This window comes from Oncorhynchus keta, chromosome 23, assembly GCF_023373465.1.
Source record: "Oncorhynchus keta strain PuntledgeMale-10-30-2019 chromosome 23, Oket_V2, whole genome shotgun sequence".
NCBI classification, from domain to species: Eukaryota; Metazoa; Chordata; class Actinopteri; order Salmoniformes; family Salmonidae; genus Oncorhynchus; species Oncorhynchus keta.
Genome location: NC_068443.1, coordinates 37,490,083 through 37,512,412, shown reverse-complemented (window position 1 = coordinate 37,512,412; position 22,330 = coordinate 37,490,083). Strand labels below are relative to the sequence as shown.

Here is a 22,330-nt window from a genome sequence, read left to right as displayed (position 1 = left end):
TGAGACATTCTCATCAATGATCAGATGACATAAACTCTACAGTAGAAAGTCTACACATCAGAGTTATCGGATTCACATGGAATTGTTGTTCAATTTAAATGTTTGAATATGAAATGATTTGTGATGGGATGAAATGTGATTTTAGCTTCTAAAATGTGAGATGTGAGTTTTCATAAGATTGGGCTGCTCAATCAGTGGCCCGCCTTGTGAAGGGACATGGGCTATAAAACTTTTCAAACACGCCTTCCTCTCCCTTCCTATATAAGCCCTTGACGACAATAGAACTTCCTGTTGCGGGGATGTAGGACGACGGTCCTATGTCAGAATGGTTCAGATAATAACTACAGAACGAAGCCAAAATCATTGTGCGCTTTGGTGCGAATGGTATGAACTTTGAACTCTTATTCACTACAGAAGTGATACCTTCTAGCCGTTGAGTTAGCAACCGCAGCTGCAAACGCAGGTTAGGAAGGAACAGACAGAGTATCCCGTCTACCACACAACAACGTTACTACAACGTATCCATTTGACCACCAGAGACATTCTTCAAAGGACTCGGTTGGGCAACACGGCCTTCCATCTACCACCAACCTACCGAAGTGCAGCTCAGAGTAAATATTTATTGCATTTTCCTTTTCCAAATGGGCGGTAATTAGAATGCATAAGATACTGTATTTACGATAGCCCAGCTTCTTCCCTTTTTTCCTCAGTCTTCCCGCTCCTTCACTAAACCCAGTCCCTTTTCTTTTGTGTAACAAGCTGTCATATCTGTTCCGCCCGCTAGGGCCGTTTTCCTTAATGATGTAATTTGTAATCAAGTTATGATTAATTGTGTGTATGTGTAATTCTGTGTGATTAGTTAGGTATTTAGTAAATACATTATTAAACCCAATTTTGTATTGATGATTCAAATTGTTAGCCAGGGTTCTTGCAGATAACCAAGAATTTACAACTTTCAGATGAGACTTAAGTAAGGTGACGATTGATATTGACTGCTATTGATGTAAAATATTACTAGGTCTTTAAGAGTTTATTCGGAAGATAACAGCTCTATAAATATTATTTTGTGGTGCCCGACTCTCTAGTTAATTACATTTACACGATTAGCTCAATCAGGTGATATTAATTGAGGATAAATTATTTTATAGAATAGCATGTCATATCACTTAATCCGGCATAGCCAAAGACAAGACAGTCGTCTGCAAACTTGATGATTGAGTTGGAGGCGTGCATGGCCACGCAGTCATGGGTGAACAGGGAGTACAGGAGGGGGCTGAGCACTCACCCTTGTGCGGCCCTAGTGTTGAGGATCAGCGGGGTGGAGATGTTGTTTCCTACCCTCACCACCTGGGGGCGGCCCGACAAAGTTCAGGACCCAGTTGCACAGGGTGTTGTCGAGACCCAGGGTTCTTTCAGGGCCTTTGAGGTGTCTGTTTGGGGGGGATATACATGGATGTGATTATAATCGAAGAGAATTCTCTTGGTAGAGAATGTGGTTGGCATTTGATGGTAAGGAATTCTAGGTCAGGTGAACAAAAGGACTTGAGTTCCTGTATGTTGTTATGATCACACCTCGACTCGTTAATCATAAGGCATACGCCCCCGCACTTCTTCATTCCAGAGAGATGTTTGTTTCTGTCGGCGCGATGCACAAAGAAACCCGGTGGCTGTACTGACTCTAACGTAATCCGAGTGAGCCATGTTTCCGTGAAACAGAGAATGTTACAATCTCTGATGTCTCTCTGGAAGGCAAACCTCGCTCGAATTTCGTCTACCTTGTTGTCAAGAGACTGGACATTGGTGAGTAGTATACTCGGGAGCGGTGAGCGATGTGCCCGTCTACGAAGCCTGACCAGAAGACCACTCCGTCTGCCCCTTCTGCGGCGCCGTTGTTTTGGGTCACCTAATGGGATCCGATCCATTGTCCTGGGTGGTGGTCCAAATGTTGGTAAATTGACCTTGCTCTTATATCCAATAGTTCTTCCCGGCTGTATGTAATAAGACTTAAGATTTCCTGGGGTAAGAGTGTAAGAAATAATACATAAAAAACGAAATGCTGCATAGTTTCCTAAGAACGTGAAGCGAAGTGACCATCTCTGTCAGGGCCATGTTGCTCTGGCCTCCTGACAGACCTGGTGTAACTGAGTCAGGTTTGTGGGCCTCAATGCTCACACGCGCTTCTTCAGTTCTGCCCACAAAATGTCTATAGGATTGAGGTCAGGGCTTTGTGATGGCCACTCCAATACCTTGACTTTGTTGTCCTTAAGCCATTTTGACACAACTTTGGAAGTATGCTTGGGGTCATTGTCCATTTGGAAGACCCATTTACGACCAAGCTTTAACTTCCTGACTGATGTCTTGAGATTGCTTCAATATATCCACATAATTTTCTTTCCTCATGACGCCATTTATTTTGTGAAGTGAACCAGTCCCACCTGCAGCAAAGCACCCCCACAACATGTTGCTGCCACCCCCGTGCTTCATGGTTGGGATGGTGTTCTTTGGCTTGCAAGCCTACCCCTTTTTCCTCCAAACCATAGTTATGATGGTCATTATGGCCATCAGACCAGAGGACATTTCTCCAAAAATCTTTGTCCCCGTGTGCAGTTGCAAACCGTAGTCTGGCTTGTTTATGGCAGTTTTGGAGCAGTAGCTACTTCCTTGCTGAGTGGCCTTTCAGGTTATGATGATTGATGGGAAATGATGGGAAATATATCACTAGCCACTTTAAACAATGCGACCTAATATAATGTTTACATACCCTACATTATTCATCTCATATGCATACGTATATACTGTACTCTATATCATCTACTGCATCCTTATGTAATACATGTATCACTAGCCACTTTAACTATGCCACTTTGTTTACATACTCATCTCATATGTATATACTGTACTCGATACCATCTACTGTATCTTGCCTATGCTGCTCTGTACCATCACTCATTCATATATCTTTATGTACATATTCTTTATCCCCTTACACTGTGTATAAGACAGTAATTTTGGAATTGTTAGTTAGATTACTTGTTGGTTATTACTGCATTGTCAGAACTAGAAGCACAAGCATTTCGCTACACTCGCATTAACATCTGCTAACCATGTGTATGTGACAAATAAAATTGGATTTGATTTGGGATTTGAAGATCTCACAATACATGGCCCCATCCATCCTCCCCTCAATACGGTGCAGTCGTCCTGTCCCCTTTGCAGAAAAGCATCCCCAAAGAATGTTGTTGTTCTTGGGGTTGTACTCGTCCTTCTTCGACCTCCAAACACGGTGAGTGGAGTTTAGACCAAAAAGCTCTATTTTTGTCTCATCAGACCACATGACCTTCTCCCATTCCTCCTCTGGATCATCCAGATGGTCATTGGCAAACTTCAGATGGGCCTGGACATGCGCTGGCTTGAGCAGGGGGACCTTGCTTGCGCAGCAGGATTTTAATCCATGACGGCTTATTGTGTTACTAATGGTTTTCTTTGAGACTGTGGTCCCAGCTCTCTTCAGGTCTTGGCGTGTAGTTCTGGGCTGATCCCTCACCTTCCTCATGATCATTGATGCCCCACAAGGTGAGATCTTGCATGGAGCCCCAGACCGAGGGTGATCTTGGCCATTGTGGAGACGTTGGAGTCTGTTTGATTGAGTGTGTGGACAGGTGTCTTTTATACAAAGAGTTGACGTTAATACAGGTAATGAATGGAGAACAGGAGGGCTTCTTAAAGAGAAACTAACAGGTCTGTGAGAGCCGCAATTCTTACTGGTTGGTAGGTGATCAAATACTTATGTCATGCAATAAAATGCAAATTAATTACTTAAAAATCATACAATGTGGGCCTCCCGGGTGGCGCAGAGGTTAAGGGTGCTGTACTGCAGCGCCAGCTGTGCCACAGAGACGTACCCGTCCGCGACCGGGAGGTCCGTGGGGCGACGCACAATTGGCCGAGCGTCACCCAGGTTAGGGAGGGTTTTGCCGGTAGGAAATCCTTGTCTCATCGCGCACCAGCGACTCCTGTGGCGGGCTGGGCGCAGTGCGCGCTAACCAAGGTTGCCAGGTGCACGGTGTTTCCTCCGACACATTGGTGCGGCTGGCTTCCGGGTTGGATGGTGCTGTGTTAAGAAGCAGTGCGGCTTGGTTGGGTTGTGTATCGGAGGACAAGATAGTAGCTACTAAACAATTGGATACCACGAAATTGGGGTGAAAAAGGGGTAACAAAAAATTATAATAATAATAAAAAATATTTTAAAAATCATACAATGTGATTTTCTGGATTTTTGTTTTAGCTTCCGTCTCTCACAGTTGAAGTGTACCTATGATAAAAAAAATTACAGACCTCTACATGCTTTGTAAGTAGGAAAACCTGCGAAATCTGCAGTGTATCAAATACTTGTTCTCCCCACTGTATATATATTAGAGATCTACCGATTGTGATTTTTCAACGCCGATACTGATACTGATTATTGGAGGACCAAAAAAAAAGCCGACACTGATTAATCGGACGATTTTTCTCCCCTTTCATTTATTTATTTGTAATAATGACAATTACAACAATACTGAATAAACACTTATTTTAACTTAATATAATACATCAATAAAATCAATTTAGCCTCAAATAAATAATGAAACATGTTCAATTTGGTTTAAATAATGCAAAAACAAAGTGTTGGAGAAGAAAGTAAAAGTGCAATATGTGCAATTTTCCCAGGTAAGAAGTTTTAGGTTGTAGTTATTATAGGACTATTTCTCTCTATACCATTTGCATTTCATTAACCTTTGACTATTGGATGCTCTTATATGCACTTTAGTATTGCCAGTGTAACAGTATAGCTTCCGTCCCTCTCCTCGCTCCTACCTGGGCTCGAACCAGGAACACATTGACAACAGCCACCCACGAAGCAGCGTTACCCATGCAGAGCAAGGGGAACAACCACTCCAAGTCTCAGAGCGAGTGACGTTTGAAATGCTATTAGCGCGCACCCCGCTAACTAGCTAGCCATTTCACATCGGTTACACCAGCCTAATCTCGGGAGTTGCTAGGCTTGAAGTCATAAACAGCGCAATGCTTGAAGCATTGCGAAGACGCACGAAAGTGCTGTTCGAATGAATGCTTACGAGCCTGCTGGTGCCTACCACCGCCCAGTCAGACTGCTCTATCAAATCATAAACGTAGTTATAACATAATAACACACATAAATACGAGCCTTAGGTCATTAATATGGTTGATTCCGGAAACTATCATCTCGAAAACAAGACGTTTATTCTTTCAGTGAAATACGGAACCGTTACGTTCTTTATCTAACGGGTTGCATCCATAAGTCTAAATATTCCTGTTTACATTGCACAACCTTCAATGTTATGTCATAATTACGTAAAATTCTGGCAAATTAGGCGGCCCAAACTGTTGCATATACAGACTCTGCGTGCAATGAACGCAAGTGAAGTGACACAATTTCACCTGGTTTAATATGGCCTGCAAACCTTTCTTTTAGCTAAATATGCAGGTTTCAAAATATATACTTCTGTGTATTGATTTTAAGAAAGGCATGGATGTTTATGGTTAGGTACACATTGGAGCAACGAGAGTCCTTTTTCACAAATATGCACCGCATCGATTATATGCAACGCAGGACATGCTAGATAAACTATAATATCATCAACCATTTGTAGTTAACTAGTAATTATGATTGATTGATTGTTTTTTATAATATAAGTTTAATGCTAGCTAGCAACTTACCTTGGCTTACTGCATTTGCGTAACAGGCAGGCTCCTCGTGGAGTGCAACGTAATCAGGTGGTTAGAGCGTTGGACTAGTGAACTGCAAGGTTGCAAGATTGAATCCCCGAGCTGACAAGGTAAAAATCTGTCGCTCTGTCCCTGAACGAGGCAGTCAACCCACCGTTCCTAGGCTGTCATTGAAAATAAGAATGTGTTCTTAACTGACTTGCCTAGTTAAATAAAGATTAAATAAAGGTGTATAAAAAATATTTTAAAAAATTATTAAACCGATTTCCGATAGTTATAAAAACTTGAAATCAGCACTAATTAATCGGCCATTCTGATTAATTGGTCAAACTCTAAAATATATCTATATTTTTTTTTTTACTCTTTGGTTATAGAGTTGCTAATGGCTTTTGGTTTTAGCTTCTCCTTTCTCATAAAAGATGTAAAGTAACAGTCAGTACAAAAATGACCTGCTTATGAACTCAGGATAGAAAAGACAAGAGCAGCCAAAAAAAGAAATAGCAATAAAAGTAAATGTCTGCTTTCTGTCCTCTGCTGTTTTCTGTTGCATGCACATAAATCACAGTATCATACAGTGTCAAGAAAATGTGAACCCGTTGGAATTACCTGGATTTTTGCATAAATTAGCCATAACATTTGATCTAATCTTCATCTTAGTCACAACAATAGACAAATACAGTGTGCTTAAACTAATAACACACAAATTATTGTATTTTTCTTGTCTATATGAATACATAATTTAAACATTCACAGTGTAGGTTGGAAAAAGTATCTGAACCCCTAGACTAATGACTTTTCCAAAAGTTAATAGGAGTCAGCTAACCTGGATTCCAATCAATGAGACGAGATTGGAGATGTTGGTTAGAGACGCCCTGCCCTATTAAAAACAATCACAAAATGTAAGTTTGCTATTCACAAGAAGCATTGCCTGATGTGAACCATGCCTCGAACAAAAGCGATCTCAGAAGTCGTAAGATTAAGAATGGTTGACTTGCATAAACCTGGAAAGGGTTACAAAAGTATATCTAAAAGCCTTGATGTTCATCAGTCCACGGTAAGACAAATTGTCTATAAATGGAGAAAGTTCAGCACTGTTGCTAGGGGTGTCCGTCCTGCAAAGATGACTGCAAGAGCATCGTGCAGAATGCTCAATGAGGTTAAAAAAGACTCCTAGAGTGTCAGCTAAACGCTTACAGAAATCTCTGGAACATGCTAACATCTCTGACGAGTCTACGATACGTTAAACACTAAACAAGAATGGTGTTCATGGGAGGACACCACGGAAGAAGCGACTGTTTTTTTGGACAGTTCGCAAAAGAGCACATGGTTGTTCTACAGCGCTTCTGGCAAAATATTCTGTGGACAGATGAAACTACAGTTGAGTTGTTTGGAAGGAACACACAACACAACACTATGTGTGGAGAAAAAAAGGGCACAGCAACATAAAAAAACTCATCCCAACTGTAAAGTATGGTGGAGGGAGCATCATGGTTTGGGGCTGCTTTGCTGCATCAGGGCCTGGACAGCTCGCTATCATCGATGGAAAAATGAATTCCCAAGTTTATCAAGACATTTTGCAGGAGAATGTAAGGCTATCTGTCCACCAATTGAAACTCACCAGAAGTTGGGTGATGCAACAGGACAATGACCCAAAACACAGAAGTAAATCAACAACAGAATGGTTTCAACAGACGAAAATACACCTTCTGGAGTGGCCCAGTCAGAGTCCTAACCTCAACCCGATTGAGATGCTGTGGCACGACCTCGAGAGCGGACACCAGACATCCTAAGAATATTGCTGAACTGAAACAGTTTTGTAAAGATGAGTGGTCCAAAATTCCACCAGACCTTTGTGCAGGTCTGATCAACAACTACAGAAAACATTTGGTTTAGATTATTGCAGCCAAAAGAGGGTCAACCAGTTATTAAATCCAAGGGTTCACATACTTTTCCACCCTACACTGTGAATGTTTACACGGTGTGTCCAATAAAGACATGAAAACGTATAATTGCTTGTTTGTTATTAGTTTAAGCAGACTGTTTGTCCTTTGTTGGGACTTAGATGAAGATCAGATCAAATTTTATGACCAATTTATGCAGAAATCCAGGTAATTCCAAAGAGTTCAGACTTTTTCTTGCCACTGTACATCTGTTTTTCAACGCCAGTGCACGCAACAGAATCGTCATTAATGTACACTAAACAAGAGCGGGCCTAGGATACTCCTGGGGAACACCAAAAGCATGTTTTGGATTCCCAAACATTGTCTTAATTTGTAATAGAACAACGTTTCAACCATGATAGAATTTAATGTGGACCTCAAACTTAAGGTAGATAAATGCAGTAATGTCCAGCGGGGTCAAATGCTGAAGAGGAAGTGATGCTCAAAATCAAGAAATGGCCAAACAAACATTAATTATGGTTGAACCAATGAGTGTCCCTGTGCGATGGAAAGGTTCCAACACTGAACTTTGTGGGAGGAGTAGTAGTAGTAGTGTTTCATTTATGGTTTTAAGGAGACACATAGAGAGGAAGCAAATATCCCTGTGACCTAGTTGCACGCTCTTGTGGTGGGATACCTTTCAGATTTATCACGCCACAGTGAGTACATCTGAAAGAGAGAGACTCTTAAAAACAGCTTAATACCGAAGCCCGTTATAACACTGCCTCCTGAATAACCGCACTCAACATCACACGCCACCCACCCAAGTTTGCACAATGATGAAGACTGATTCAGATTTTTGACTCCCTGCAAATTGTATACATTGGGTGGTAACAAGACCCTTCAAAACGTAAGATTGAGGATGTTAATATCAGGTCTTGGCTGTGGAGAATTAGAGGATGGACTTCTTGTAAGTATGAACAAAGAACTTGGCGAGTTACCTAGTGTACATTCTCTGTACTTTTACTATATGAAGACGGCTATATTTGTAAATATTTGTGCATGTCTGGAGATTGATTACTTACTTATATTCAACTTTCCGGACACTTGATACGTCACACCCCTCATCAATCTACTCAAGCAATGGACAAGTAACCTGTGTACATAGCACTGTAGGCTTCCCGAAATGTATTAAATGAACATACACAAATATACACTGACTGAGTGTACAAAACATTAGGAACACCTGCTCTTTCCATGATATTGACTGACCAGGTGAATCCAGGTGAAAGCTATGATCCCCGTATTGATGTCACCTGTTAAAACCACTTCAAATCAGTGTAGTTCAGGCGTTCCCAAACTTTTTTGGCCCACAACCCAATTTTGATATCTGAAGATTCTCACGCCCACACTCTTGTGAATTAAAATAAAATGTAATTAATAGCCAATGTTTACTCTTTTATTTAGGGCTATGGCAGTCAAATTGAAAAACATTCTAACAGTATTTCTGATTGTCTTCTCAACCTCACCATCACATACTTTTAATGTGGGGCAGTCAACTGGAACTTACATAATGTCTCTTATCTCACCACCACTAATAGATGGGGGTGCTTGAAGCATGTCGCGTCTGAGATTTTCAAAGTCAGAGGGCGTGGTCGACAGTGTGCGCCTCATCTCTGCTATCATATACAAGCTGGTTTTAACGCAGACGAGAGCACTGAGCTGGCGAAGGGTAGTCTCTGCAATAGTGTGTTGTTTCATAGCGTAGCGGGCCTAGAATGATTCATATGGAACGGTTAAGTCCGACCTTTTCCCATGATCTTGAATTTTATCTTTCAGATTTGAATAATTTTCATTCATATTTTTAAGGTTAACCACGTAACAATGATTTTGAGATACAAAGGCGTTATTACAATGTATATATATATTTTTGGTGGTATTTTGTATATTTTGGGGGGGGGGATTTTGAGAATTCTCCTGTGACCCCATTTTCATATTAGGAACCGCTGATGTAGGTGAAGGGGGGGAGACAGGATGAAGAAGGATTTTTAAGCCTTGAGACAATTGAGACATAGATTGTGTATGTGTACCATTCAGAGGGCGAATGGGCAAGACAAAAGATTTAAGTGCCTTTAGACAGGGTAAAAATGGGGTGCAACTCAGTATTAGGAAGGTGTTACTAATGTTATGTACACATGGTGTAAATATATACTGTATTTGGAAATGTTATAATATACATTTTATATAAATACGTATATACAGTGGGGCAAAAAAGTATTTAGTCAGCCACCAATTGTGCAAGTTCTCCCACTTAAAAAGGTGAGAGAGGCCTGTAATTTTCATCATAGGTACACTTCAACTATGACAGACAAAATGAGAAAAAAAATCCAGAAAATCACATTGTAGGATTTTTAATGAATTTATTTGCAAATTATGGTGGAAAATAAGTATTTGGTCACCTACAAACAAGCAAGATTTCTGGCTCTCACAGACCTGTAACTTATTTTTAAGAGGCTCCTCTGTCCTCCACTTGTTACCTTGTTATCAGTATAAAAGACACCTGTCCACAACCTCAAACAGTCACACTCCAAACTCCACTATGGCCAAGACCAAAAAGCTGTCAAAGGACACCAGAAACAAAATTGTAGACCTGCACCAGGCTGGGAAGACTGAATCTGCAATAGGTAAGCAGCTTGGTTTGAAGAAATCAACTGTGGGAGCAATTATTAGGAAATGGAAGACATACAAGACCACTGATAATCTCCCTCGATCTGGGGCTCCACGCAAGATCTCACCCCGTGGGGTCAAAATGATCACAAGAACGGTGAGCAAAAATCCCAGAACCACACGGGGGGACCTAGTGAATTATTATATTATGTTCCGGAGTTCTAAATTGAGCAGCTGCTGAAAAATGAGCTCCTGTATATATTGAGATTTAAATGGTTTTTTAGAGTGAAGTACATCGAAAAAATCAAGAGAAAACTGCAAGACTCAATAGAAGACAAAACAAGGAACAAACCAAAAAAGACAGGCTTTTGAAAAATTAACTATTTTTCATAAAATTGTACAGTTATCTTAGCTAGCTGAATTGCTAGCAGAATTGTTTACTTGTTGCTAAGCAGTTGCTAGGGACTCTCCTGGAAGAAGCTAGCTAGCTTACAAAGAATAACAACAAAAAATATCTAGTTAACAGAAGAAAGGAAGACAAAATAAGGACAAAAGAAGGACAGAAGAAAAAGGAAAAGAAAGAGGACAACAAAGTGAAACAGTCAGCACTTCTATTGCAACTTCGTATTTCGTCGTCCTAACGTAGTCTACACTGCTATCTGCCCAGCAGCTAGCCAGCTAGCAAACGTCCACCGTCTACCGAATAGCAGCACTGTAGAAACTATTACACTCAACTGAACGACTTGATTAGTGTAGTGTTAGCTAGCTACATAGTTGTCTTTGCTGTCTTCGTATCCAAGATAATTGTGTAGTTTAGAGCGTGTAGTCTTAGAGTGATTATCTTAATTTACCGAGGTTAGCAAGCCAGCTATTTGTCGTCCTTAACGTAGGAGACACTGCTAGCTAGCCAACAGCTAGCCAACGTCTACTGAATAGAACTTCCGCACTCAACAACCCGGTCGCATTGCGCTTCGCTCCACAGGTAGTATCACATTTTCATTTCATTTCATTACAGCACAACGGTTTGATTTGTTTGATCGTAGCTAGCTACATAGCTAGCTACATAGCCGTCTGTGTATCAAAGATAATTGTGTAGTCTAGAGCGATTTTCTAGGTTAGCTAGCCAGCTATTGTCGTTCTTTTAACGCAACGTAACGTAATCAACACTGCTAGCTAGCCAGCTAGCCCCCGAATAGCAGCACTGTAGAAACTATTACACTCAACGGAACGACTTGATTAGTGTAGTGTCAACAACGCAGCCACTGCCAGCTAGCCTACAAAGTCAACAACGCAGCCACTGCCAGCTAGCCTACTTCAGCGGTACTGTATAATTTTAGTCAATAAGATTCTTGCTACGTAAGCTTAACTTTCTGAACATTCGAGACGTGTAGTCCACTTGTCATTCCAATCTCCTTGCATTAGCGTAGCCTCTTCTGTAGCCTGACGACTATGTGTCTGTCTATCCCTGTTCTCTCCTCTCTGCACAGACCATACAAACGCTCCACACCGCGTGGCCGCGGCCACCCTAATCTGGTGGTCCCAGCGCGCACGACCCACGTGGAGTTCCAGGTCTCCGGTAGCCTCTGGAACTGCCGATCTGCGGCCAACAAGGCAGAGTTCATCTCAGCCTATGCCTCCCTCCAGTCCCTCGACTTCTTGGCACTGACGGAAACATGGATCACCACAGATAACACTGCTACTCCTACTGCTCTCTCTTCGTCCGCCCACGTGTTCTCGCACACCCCGAGAGCTTCTGGTCAGCGGGGTGGTGGCACCGGGATCCTCATCTCTCCCAAGTGGTCATTCTCTCTTTCTCCCCTTACCCATCTGTCTATCGCCTCCTTTGAATTTCATGTTGTCACAGTTACCAGCCCTTTCAAGCTTAACATCCTTATCATTTATCGCCCTCCAGGTCCCCTCGGAGAGTTCATCAATGAGCTTGATGTCTTGATAAGCTCCTTTCCTGAGGACGGCTCACCTCTCACAGTTCTGGACGACTTTAACCTCCCCACGTCTACCTTTGACTCATTCCTCTCTGCCTCCTTCTTTCCACTCCTCTCCTCTTTTGACCTCACCCTCTCACCTTCCCCCTACTCACAAGGCAGGCAATACGCTCAACCTCATCTTTACTAGATGCTGTTCTTCCACTAACCTCATTGCAACTCCCCTCCAAGTCTCCGACCACTACCTTGTATCCTTTTCCCTCTCGCTCTCATCCAACACTTCCCACACTGCCCCTACTCGGATGGTATCGCGCCGTCCCAACCTTCGCTCTCTCTCCCCCGCTACTCTCTCCTCTTCCATCCTATCATCTCTTCCCTCTGCTCAAACCTTCTCCAACCTATCTCCTGATTCTGCCTCCTCAACCCTCCTCTCCTCCCTTTCTGCATCCTTTGACTCTCTATGTCCCCTATCTTCCAGGCCGGCTCGGTCCTCCCCTCCCGCTCCGTGGCTCGACGACTCATTGCGAGCTCACAGAACAGGGCTCCGGGCAGCCGAGCGGAAATGGAGGAAAACTCGCCTCCCTGCGGACCTGGCATCCTTTCACTCCCTCCTCTCTACATTTTCCTCCTCTGTCTCTGCTGCTAAAGCCACTTTCTACCACTCTAAATTCCAAGCATCTGCCTCTAACCCTAGGAAACTCTTTGCCACCTTCTCCTCCCTCCTGAATCCTCCTCCCCCCCCTCCTCCCTCTCTGCAGATGACTTCGTCAACCATTTTGAAAAGAAGGTCGACGACATCCGATCCTCGTTTGTTAAGTCAAACGACACCGCTGGTTCTGCTCACACTGCCCTACCCTGTGCTCTGACCTCTTTCTCCCCTCTCTCTCCAGATGAAATCTTGCGTCTTGTGACGGCCGCCCGCCCAACAACCTGCCCGCTCGACCCTATCCCCTCCTCTCTTCTCCAGGCCAGATCGGCTGCCTTCGATACTGTAAACCATCAGATCCTCCTCTCCACCCTCTCCGAGTTGGGCATCTCCGGCGCGGCCCACGCTTGGATTGCGTCCTACCTGACAGGTCGCTCCTACCAGGTGGCGTGGCGAGAATCTGTCTCCTCACCACGCGCTCTCACCACTGGTGTCCCCCAGGGCTCTGTTCTAGGCCCTCTCCTATTCACCAAGTCACTTGGCTCTATCATAACCTCACATGGTCTCTCCTATCATTGCTATGCAGACGACACACAATTAATCTTCTCCTTTCCCCCTTATGATGACCAGGTGGCGAATCGCATCTCTGCATGTCTGGCAGACATATCAGTGTGGATGACGGATCACCACCTCAAGCTGAACCTCGGCAAGACGGAGCTGCTCTTCCTCCCGGGGAAGGACTGCCCGTTCCATGATCTCGCCATCACGGTTGACAACTCCATTGTGTCCTCCTCCCAGAGCGCTAAGAACCTTGGCGTGATCCTGGACAACACCCTGTCGTTCTCAACTAACATCAAGGCGGTGGCCCGTTCCTGTAGGTTCATGCTCTACAACATCCGCAGAGTACGACCCTGCCTCACACAGGAAGCGGCGCAGGTCCTAATCCAGGCATTTGTCATCTCCCGTCTGGATTACTGCAACTCGCTGTTGGCTGGGCTCCCTGCCTGTGCCATTAAACCCCTACAACTCATCCAGAACGCCGCAGCCCGTCTGGTGTTCAACCTTCCCAAGTTCTCTCACGTCACCCCGCTCTTCCGCTCTCTCCACTGGCTTCCAGTTGAAGCTCGCATCCGCTACAAGACCATGGTGCTTGCCTACGGAGCTGTGAGGGGAACGGCACCTCAGTACCTCCAGGCTCTGATCAGGCCCTACACCCAAACAAGGGCACTGTGTTCATCCACCTCTGGCCTGCTCGCCTCCCTACCACTGAGGAAGTACAGTTCCCGCTCAGCCCAGTCAAAACTGTTCGCTGCTCTGGCTCCCCAATGGTGGAACACACTCCCTCACGACGCCAGGACAGCGGAGTCAATCACCACCTTCCGGAGACACCTGAAACCCCACCTCTTTAAGGAATACCTAGGATAGGATAAAGTAATCCTTCTCACCCCCCCCCCCCTTAAAAGATTTAGATGCACTATTGTAAAGTGGCTGTTCCACTGGATGTCATAAGGTGAATGCACCAATTTGTAAGTCGCTCTGGATAAGAGCGTCTGCTAAATGACTTAAATGTAAATGTAAATGTAGTGAATGACCTGCAGAGAGCTGGGACCAAAGTAACAAAGCCTACCATTAGTAACACACTACGCCGACACAGCCTCAAATCCTGCAGTGCCAGACATGTCCACCTGCTTAAGCCAGTGCATGTCCAGGCCCGTCTGAAGTTTGCTAGAGAGCATTTGGATGATCCAGAAGAAGATTGGGAGAATGTCATATGGTCAGATGAAACCAAAATATAACTTTTTGGTAAAACTCGTCGTGTTTGGAGGACAAAGAATGCTGAGTTGCATACCAGCAACAGTGTGTGAAAACCTTGTGATTGCTTACAGAAAACATTTGACCTCTGTCATTGCCAACAAAGGGTATATAACAAAGTATTGAGAAACTTTTGTTATTGACCAAATACTTATTTTCCACCATAATTTGCAAATAAATTCATTAAAAATCCTACAATGTGATTTTCTGGATTTTTTTTCCACATTTTGTCTGTCATAGTTGAAGTGTACCTATGATGAAAATTACAGGCCTCTCTCATCTTTTTAAGTGGGAGAACTTGCACAATTGGTGGCTGACTAAATACTTTTATGCCCCACTGTATATATATATTATTATGTGTATACAGTACATACACTGACAAATGTATTTTATATTGAAAGGGGCTATCCTCTCTGACTTTCATATCAACATCTCTCACAATTTACAAAATAGGTCTTCTACTGTACACACCCAAAAGTAGTGTTGGGTGATGTCTCAAAACTGTTGTGTTACATGTTGGGCTGTTGTGTGAATAATTGTTTGTTTTGAAGTTGTTTGATAGAAAACCAACGGGTTTGGTTGCCTGCTACCTGATTATTTTTTGTTATCTTTGTCTTAGATACAAAGTAAGATATGATGCTAATACTTCTCACACAGTATCTTTAGCATGATTTGTTTTTTATTTATTTATCCGAACGTATCGCTATAATATTGAATTGTGGTTATCAAAATACAGTGTTGCCTTTCATATTCCTTTATCATTACGTTACACTAAAATACATTTGATTTATTGTTTAAAGATATTATATCTGTTCATGGGGCTGAGTTTACAATGCATTGCATCGTGTGTGCAGTGTGCTATTCTTACTGTCATGCAAAACTAAACACTACTCGTTTGTCGCGTAGGTCATTCACTCCTTGGTCAAGGCTACACTCTTAGAATAAAGGGTTCCAAAATTGTTCTTCGGCTGTCCCCATAGAACCATCTGTGAAAAAGGTCCTACATGGAACCAGAAAGGCTTCTAACCTGGAACCAAAAAGGGTCATTCAAAGGGTTCTCCTATACTCCCAGTCGGTATTAGATAGAATGTCGCAGCCTCGCCCCACCTGTGGGGAAAACAACCTGTGGTTACCAAGGTTACCCTATTTTTCAAACACATTTTTTTTGTCTGCTTGTTTTAGTCAGTTACAAACTGACATTTAAGAAAAGTACGATATGTCTAAAGATGACTTTTCAACATTGCCTGCTCCCGAGCGTTCTTACTACTTAGAAAAATGTACTGTTGTATAGGGCTTCCCTCGTGCCCTTTTGCAGCCACTTGAGTGCTACTGTACCTAGCTACCGACCGGAACATTAAGCTAGCCAAGACCAACAACACAAACAAACAGCTACATACAGCTAGCTACAAGTAGTGAGTGGCGTTACGAATGAACTATACTAAACAAGATGCCTTACCTGTGATTAAACGTTTTCCACACAGATAACTAGCTACGTGCAGCTTCTTGGACACCAGCTGCCCACAATTTTCTACTCTTCCACATTGAATAGCCTGAAGCCACAGGGCTCTTCTCGCAGGCTCTATTTCCCAACTTGGAAGCATTGTGAACCGTAGGTTGGGATTTTTTGACCGGGTTACATGTTCATTGAACAACACAGCAGCTTTTCAGCATGTTTTGTTCGTTCTTTTAGGTTCTAAGTAGCATCATTTTTTTCTAAGAGTGCACAGTATGAACGGTTTCAAGGCTACAGCTGCATGATATTGACTATCATATATGTATTTCACGGCACACCCTAACCTTGAAATATTATCTGACTAGATGGTTTCCCGAAGCACAATAACACACACATCTTGTCAGAATGTCAAGTTCTGTTGCTGTTGCTAAGGAATTAAACACATGGGGTAAAAACATAATTTGTATGTAAAAATATTTATTGTAAAGGTTGTGTACAGATGGATTCAGGCACAACGACCCAACATAAACAGTAGTAACATCCATACTACTATTATTGAAATGTTAAAGAATAGTATATTTTCTCTGGACAAACTTCCAAAATGTTTGGAAATAATACTGTACATAGCATTAAATTCAATTGAATATATATTTAAAGTACAGTGATGTAAGGAACATACTAAATATTGTAACATTGGAAAACTACAAACAATACAAATATGTTTTAGACCCTGTTAAATAAATTACAATAAATAATGTAATTGTGTACATAGTCTTGGAAGAATATGACATTACGGGCCACATAAGACTAACATCAGTGTAATCTTCCAAATAAAATAGTACATATCAGAATCATCACTCCACAGTAACTTGAATTGTTTTACAATGAACCTACAATGAACCTATGAATCCATGGATGATGGATGATGTTGGGTATTTTTGTTTGTTTAACCATTGAAAACGACACTAGGAATGTCACAAATTGAGCATGACAACTGTTATTTTCTTACTTCCTTTGAAAACAGTATCGCTTCTATTTCAGAATGTACCACTAGCACATTGTATCTAATGGCTCGGCAAAAGGAAAAAGTTTGTTCCAACTCTCTTTTTTTGTCCTTGCCTGGTCTTGTCCCGAAGAACTCAAGCACAGTGGCATTTGCTGACAATCAAGTCATTGAAGGGTGTGAGCTTCAACTTTCCCCGACTGTCGTAGTGCATGAGGACCATAGGTTCATAGGCTGCCGGCACACAACAGGGCCGAGGTGTTGCCCCCTTGTTGATGTGATGAAGACGAGACTTCACCTGCGCGTGCATGCTTGCTGGCTTGTAGTTGTGGGGGCAGGAGCCGTCACAGAAGTGCATGTTGTAACCATCGGGGGCAACGACCCAGTCTGACCAGCCAATCTCCTTGAAGGACACGTTGACAGACTTTCGGCAGCAGCGACCGTCTTCATCGCAGTTGTCTTCTTTGTTGGAGCGAGTCCGTCTCCTTCTGCCTGCTGATCTAGGCTCTACAAGGTCTACCTCCAGGACCATCTGAGGGGTCCTCTTGGGATCAGTACCCTCTTCGATGGCCAGTCCTATTTCCACAACTAGAGAGGAGCCGTCCGTCCTCCCTCTCCACTTTTCAACAACAGTTCTGATGTCCAAAGTCAAATCTCCAGTTCTTGTAGCGACCGTCTGAACAAGGGTCTCTGTGTGAATCAATAGAGAAGAGTTCAGCGGTTTCGTCTCATAGATCTTAACATGAACCTCTTCACTAATCGTGGGCTCGGCAGCTTTCGAGCCATCCAACAATTGTCTGTAGAGCTTCAGCTCAGCCCAGGCCAAAGTGAGATCCTTCCTGATGTCTGGGTTCTTGTGGAAGACAGCTCTGTACCAAAGCACATCTGATGTGTGTTCCTCATCAGTCCGAAGCACTTTGAAAGGCTCCACTGAAAGAGGTGAAAAGAAGGTTGTTAGACAAATGCTCAGCTTCTTGAAATTACTGTCATCACCTCAATAGGCTGTGCTTTTAAGAGTTATAATAGATCTGTCTTTACAGCCTCAAAAAATTGCTAAATTACATTAAAACTATTTACAAATTAGAATGGTTCATTATTATATACTTTGGAGATGAGGTACAGTTGAAGTCGGAAGTTTACATACACCTTAGCCAAATTACATTTAAACTCAGTTTTTCACAATTGCTGACATTTAATCTTAGTAAAAATTCCCTGTCATCGGTCAGTTAGGATCACCACTTTGTTTTAAGAATGTGAAATGTCAGAATAATAGTAGAGTGATTTATTTCAGCTTTTATTTGTTTCATCACATTCCCAGTGGGTCAGAAGTTTACATACACTAAATTAGTATTTGGTAGCTTGCCTTTAAATTGTTTAACTTTGATCAAATGTTTCGGGAAGCCTTCCACAAGCTTCCCACAATAAGTTGGGTGCATTTTGGCCCATTCTTCCTGACAGAGCTGGTCTAACTGAGTCAGGTTTGTAGGCCTTGCTCACACACTATTTTCAGTTCTGCCCACAAATGTTCTATGGGATTGAGGTCAGGGCTTTGTGATGGCCACTCCAATACCTTGACTTTGTTGTCCTTAAGCCATTTTGTCACAACTTTGGAAGTATGCTTGGGGTCATTGTCCATTTGGAAGACCCATTTACAACCAAGCTTTAACTTCCTGACTGATGTCTTGAGATGTTGCTTCAATATATCCACATAATTTTCTTTCCTCATGATGCCATCTAGTTTGGGAAGTGCACCAGTCCCTCCTGCAGCAAAGCACCCCCACAACATGATGCTGCCACCCCCGTGCAGGGTGGGATGGTGTTCTTTGGCTTGCAAGCCTCCCCCTTTTTCCTACAAACATAACGATGGTCATTATGGTCAAACAGTTATATTTTTCTTTCATCAGACCAGAGGACGTTTCTCCAAAACGTACGATCTTTGTCCCCATGTGCAGTTGCAAACCGTAGTTTGGATTTTGTATGGCGGTTTTGGAGCAGTGGCTTCTTCCTTGCTGAGCGGCCTATCAGGTGATGTCTATATACGACTTGTTTTACTGTGGATATAAATACTTTGAACTTGTTTCCTCCAGCATCTTCATAAAGTCCTTTGCTGTTGTTCCGGGATTGATTTGCACTTTTCACACCAAAGTACATTCATCTCTAGGAGACAGAACATGTCTCTTTCCTGAACGGTATGACGGCTGCGTGGTCCCAGTACTTGCATACTATTGTTTGTACAGATGAACATAGTACCTTCAGGCGTTTGGAAATTGCTCCCAAGGATGAACCAGACTTGTGGAGGTTGACAATTTTTGTTCTGAGGTCTTTGCTCATTTCTTTTGATTTTCCCATGATGCCAAGCAAAGAGTCACTGATTTTGAAGGTAGGCCTTGAAATGCATCCACAGGTACACATCCGATTGACTCAAATTATGTCAATTAGCCTTTCAGAAGCTTCTAAAGCCATGACATCATTATCTGGAATTTTCCAAGCTGTTAAAAGGCACAGTCAACGTAGTGTATGTAAACTTCTGACCCACTGGAATTGTGATACAGTGAAATAATCTGTCTGTAAACAATTGTTGGAAAAATTACTTGTGTCATGCACAAAGTAGATGTCCTAACCGACTTGCCAAAACTATAGTTTGTTAACAAGAAATTTGTGGAGTGGTTGAAAAACAAGTTTTAATGACTCAACCTAAGTGTATGTAAACGTCCGACTTCAACTGTAATTAATATCTGCTCTCGGAATTACTATCAAGCCTTTGCTAAGTCCAAATGCTAATATTAATGGCAGGCTTTTGTTGGAGTGAACACAAAAACAAAGTACTAAGACTAAATTGTATGACTCACTCATTCTCACGAGATAGGGTTTGAGAGAACACTGACAGGTACATTAACATTACACCAAAAGAAATGTGTTTGAAGGCTTTTCGTTTGTTTTGTCATAAAAGCGCATTTGAATTATTCTTGTTAAAGACACAACCGTGCGAGAATGTTGATTGGGACACAAGGTACACACCTTTGACAAAGCCCAAACCATTGGCGAGTTAGGCCTTTTCAATAGGTTATAAATACACCATTGCGTAAAGGCAAAATTCCATGCAGTCAGATCTAAATCTAGAATGTCAACAGTCAGGTCCTTGTACAGTAGCTATGTTTCTTTAAATAAGGTCTCACCTGTGGCTGGGAGAAGCAGGGTGGATGTCCTCCAAAGGGAATGCCGGGATTCCCCCCCTTGACTGGAGTTCCCTGTCAGCTGCCTCAGTGTTTCCCTGTAGAGCTGATGCATCCTCCTCAGCTCCTCCTCTGAAGCCAATTCCCTGGGCCTGGGCTCCTTCTCCATCCCCACGGAGCTCAAGATGCCTGTCTTCACTGCCTCCAGGAGCAGGGCCCTCTGGCTCTCCTCCTGCCCCAGGTGGGGTGTACTGTCTTTGGCCAGGCGGGGCCGGCCCTCCCCCTGATGGAGGCTGGAGAGGAGGGCCACCCAAGAGAAGAGAAAACGCAGTGTGACTGAGCTAGGCATGGTTGGTTTGTTCTCAGAGGTGCACCCTGTCTGGGGTTGTCAATGTTATGAATGAAATTCCAGACATGCTTTCATTTATACAGCTCCTGCATGGCCACACCTCTCCTTGATGTCAGGTGAGCACTCTTCATTATGTAGAGGATTATGTAGCATGCATTATCTATCATGTTCCACAAGGTGGGAAAGCACGCTTTGTATAGTACTCCTTAGAAGAAATTAATATAATTCATGTCTGAAAACAGTTGAACCTTTCATGTATTGATTGAGTTCAATGGATTGTTTCCATACAAAATACTGCATATAACCATGTATAATACCGCTCATATTAGTGGTATCAATATGTGTTGTAAATACAATAAGCTATGATGATATGAGCTATGACTAAGCCTAAGCTATGACTTTCACTAAAACAGAGCCACCGTAAAATGTGTGGTGAGACAGTGTTTGCCTCAGTACTTTTCAAACTGCCATAACACTTCCAAAGCAGCAGCACGAACCAGACCAGCTACTTCTCAGCACATTTTTGCCTTCCAGGGACCACATTTTGCTGCTCTGTCCCAGTCTACCATGGAAGACAATATGCAGAAAAGTAGTGCTATTTCTATTTGAGCAATATGATTGGCCTTTTGTTCATTCAAGCACCACTACGCTCCAGCGAGTCACAACCTCTCGAGCTACGTTTACATGCGAGCCTGTCCTGAGCAAAATGAAGCGCCCATCAATCTAGTCGCTGAGCTTATTTATTTTAGGGAAAGTAATTTACCAAAGTAAAACTAGCAATAGGCTGGTTACTGTTTATAGTCTGCAAAAAGAAACCTACAAAAATACACTGTAGCATTTGTCTTGGCAGGCCTACTGCAGTCAGGTTGATTAAGCAATAAGGCCCGGGGGGGGGGTGGTATATCGCCATTATACCGCGTCAAAGAGCTGTTCTTATGCACAACGCAACGCGACTGGATACAGCCATTAGCCGTGGCATATTGGTGATATATCACCCCCCCGGGCCTTATTGCTTAATCAACCTGACTGCAGTAGGCCTGCCAAAACAAATGCTACAGTGTTTTTTTGGAGGTAAAAATAAATGTTTTGTCATACCAATCAACATTAAGGCCTCAAACCACCCAGTTTATAATATCTCATTTTGGAATGCAATTGTCTTAAAAGGGCAGTGTCCTAATCTTCTCAAAATTATAAACATTTATGCAATTAATACAGTGCAATTCTAAAGAATGGAGTAATGACTTACATTGCTAAATTATATTAAACAGCTTTTTAATACATATCATCATAACCAAATATAGCCTGCATGACCCCAATGCATTTAAAAACTACATCATCTGGGTCAGTAGAAATTCTGTTTGGCTAACTGGCCCGCTTGAGCCAGTGAGAAAAGTTAAAGTTGGAACCTGTTATAGCCTACAAATGGGACCCAGAGTTTTGATTGATCAGTTCAATTTTTTATTTAACTTTGGCAAGCCAGATAAGGTCAAATTATTATTTACAATGACAACCTACACCAGCAAAACCTGGACGACACTGGGCCAATTGTGCGCCGCCCTATGGAACTCCCAATCACAGCCAATTGTGATACAGCCTGGATTTGAACCAGGCTGCGCCACTCGGGAGATCGGGAAAAACTCCAGGCCCCAGAAAAGACAC

At 42.7% G+C, this 22,330-nt stretch overlaps 1 protein-coding gene across 1 annotated transcript; it reads right to left on the bottom strand.

The window, feature by feature from the left end:
- Nucleotides 1–15,340: 15,340 nt before the first annotated feature.
- On the bottom strand, nt 15,341–20,700 carry LOC118402289 (inhibin beta C chain-like). The gene is made up of 3 exons (XM_035800361.2): nt 20,326–20,700; nt 16,150–18,079; nt 15,341–15,800 (listed from the first exon to the last, which is right to left on the bottom strand). Exons 1-2 carry the CDS (start codon nt 20,669–20,671, stop codon nt 17,286–17,288), a joined length of 1,140 nt encoding a protein of 379 aa, XP_035656254.1. The 5' UTR covers nt 20,672–20,700; the 3' UTR covers nt 15,341–15,800; nt 16,150–17,285.
- Nucleotides 20,701–22,330: the final 1,630 nt, after the last annotated feature.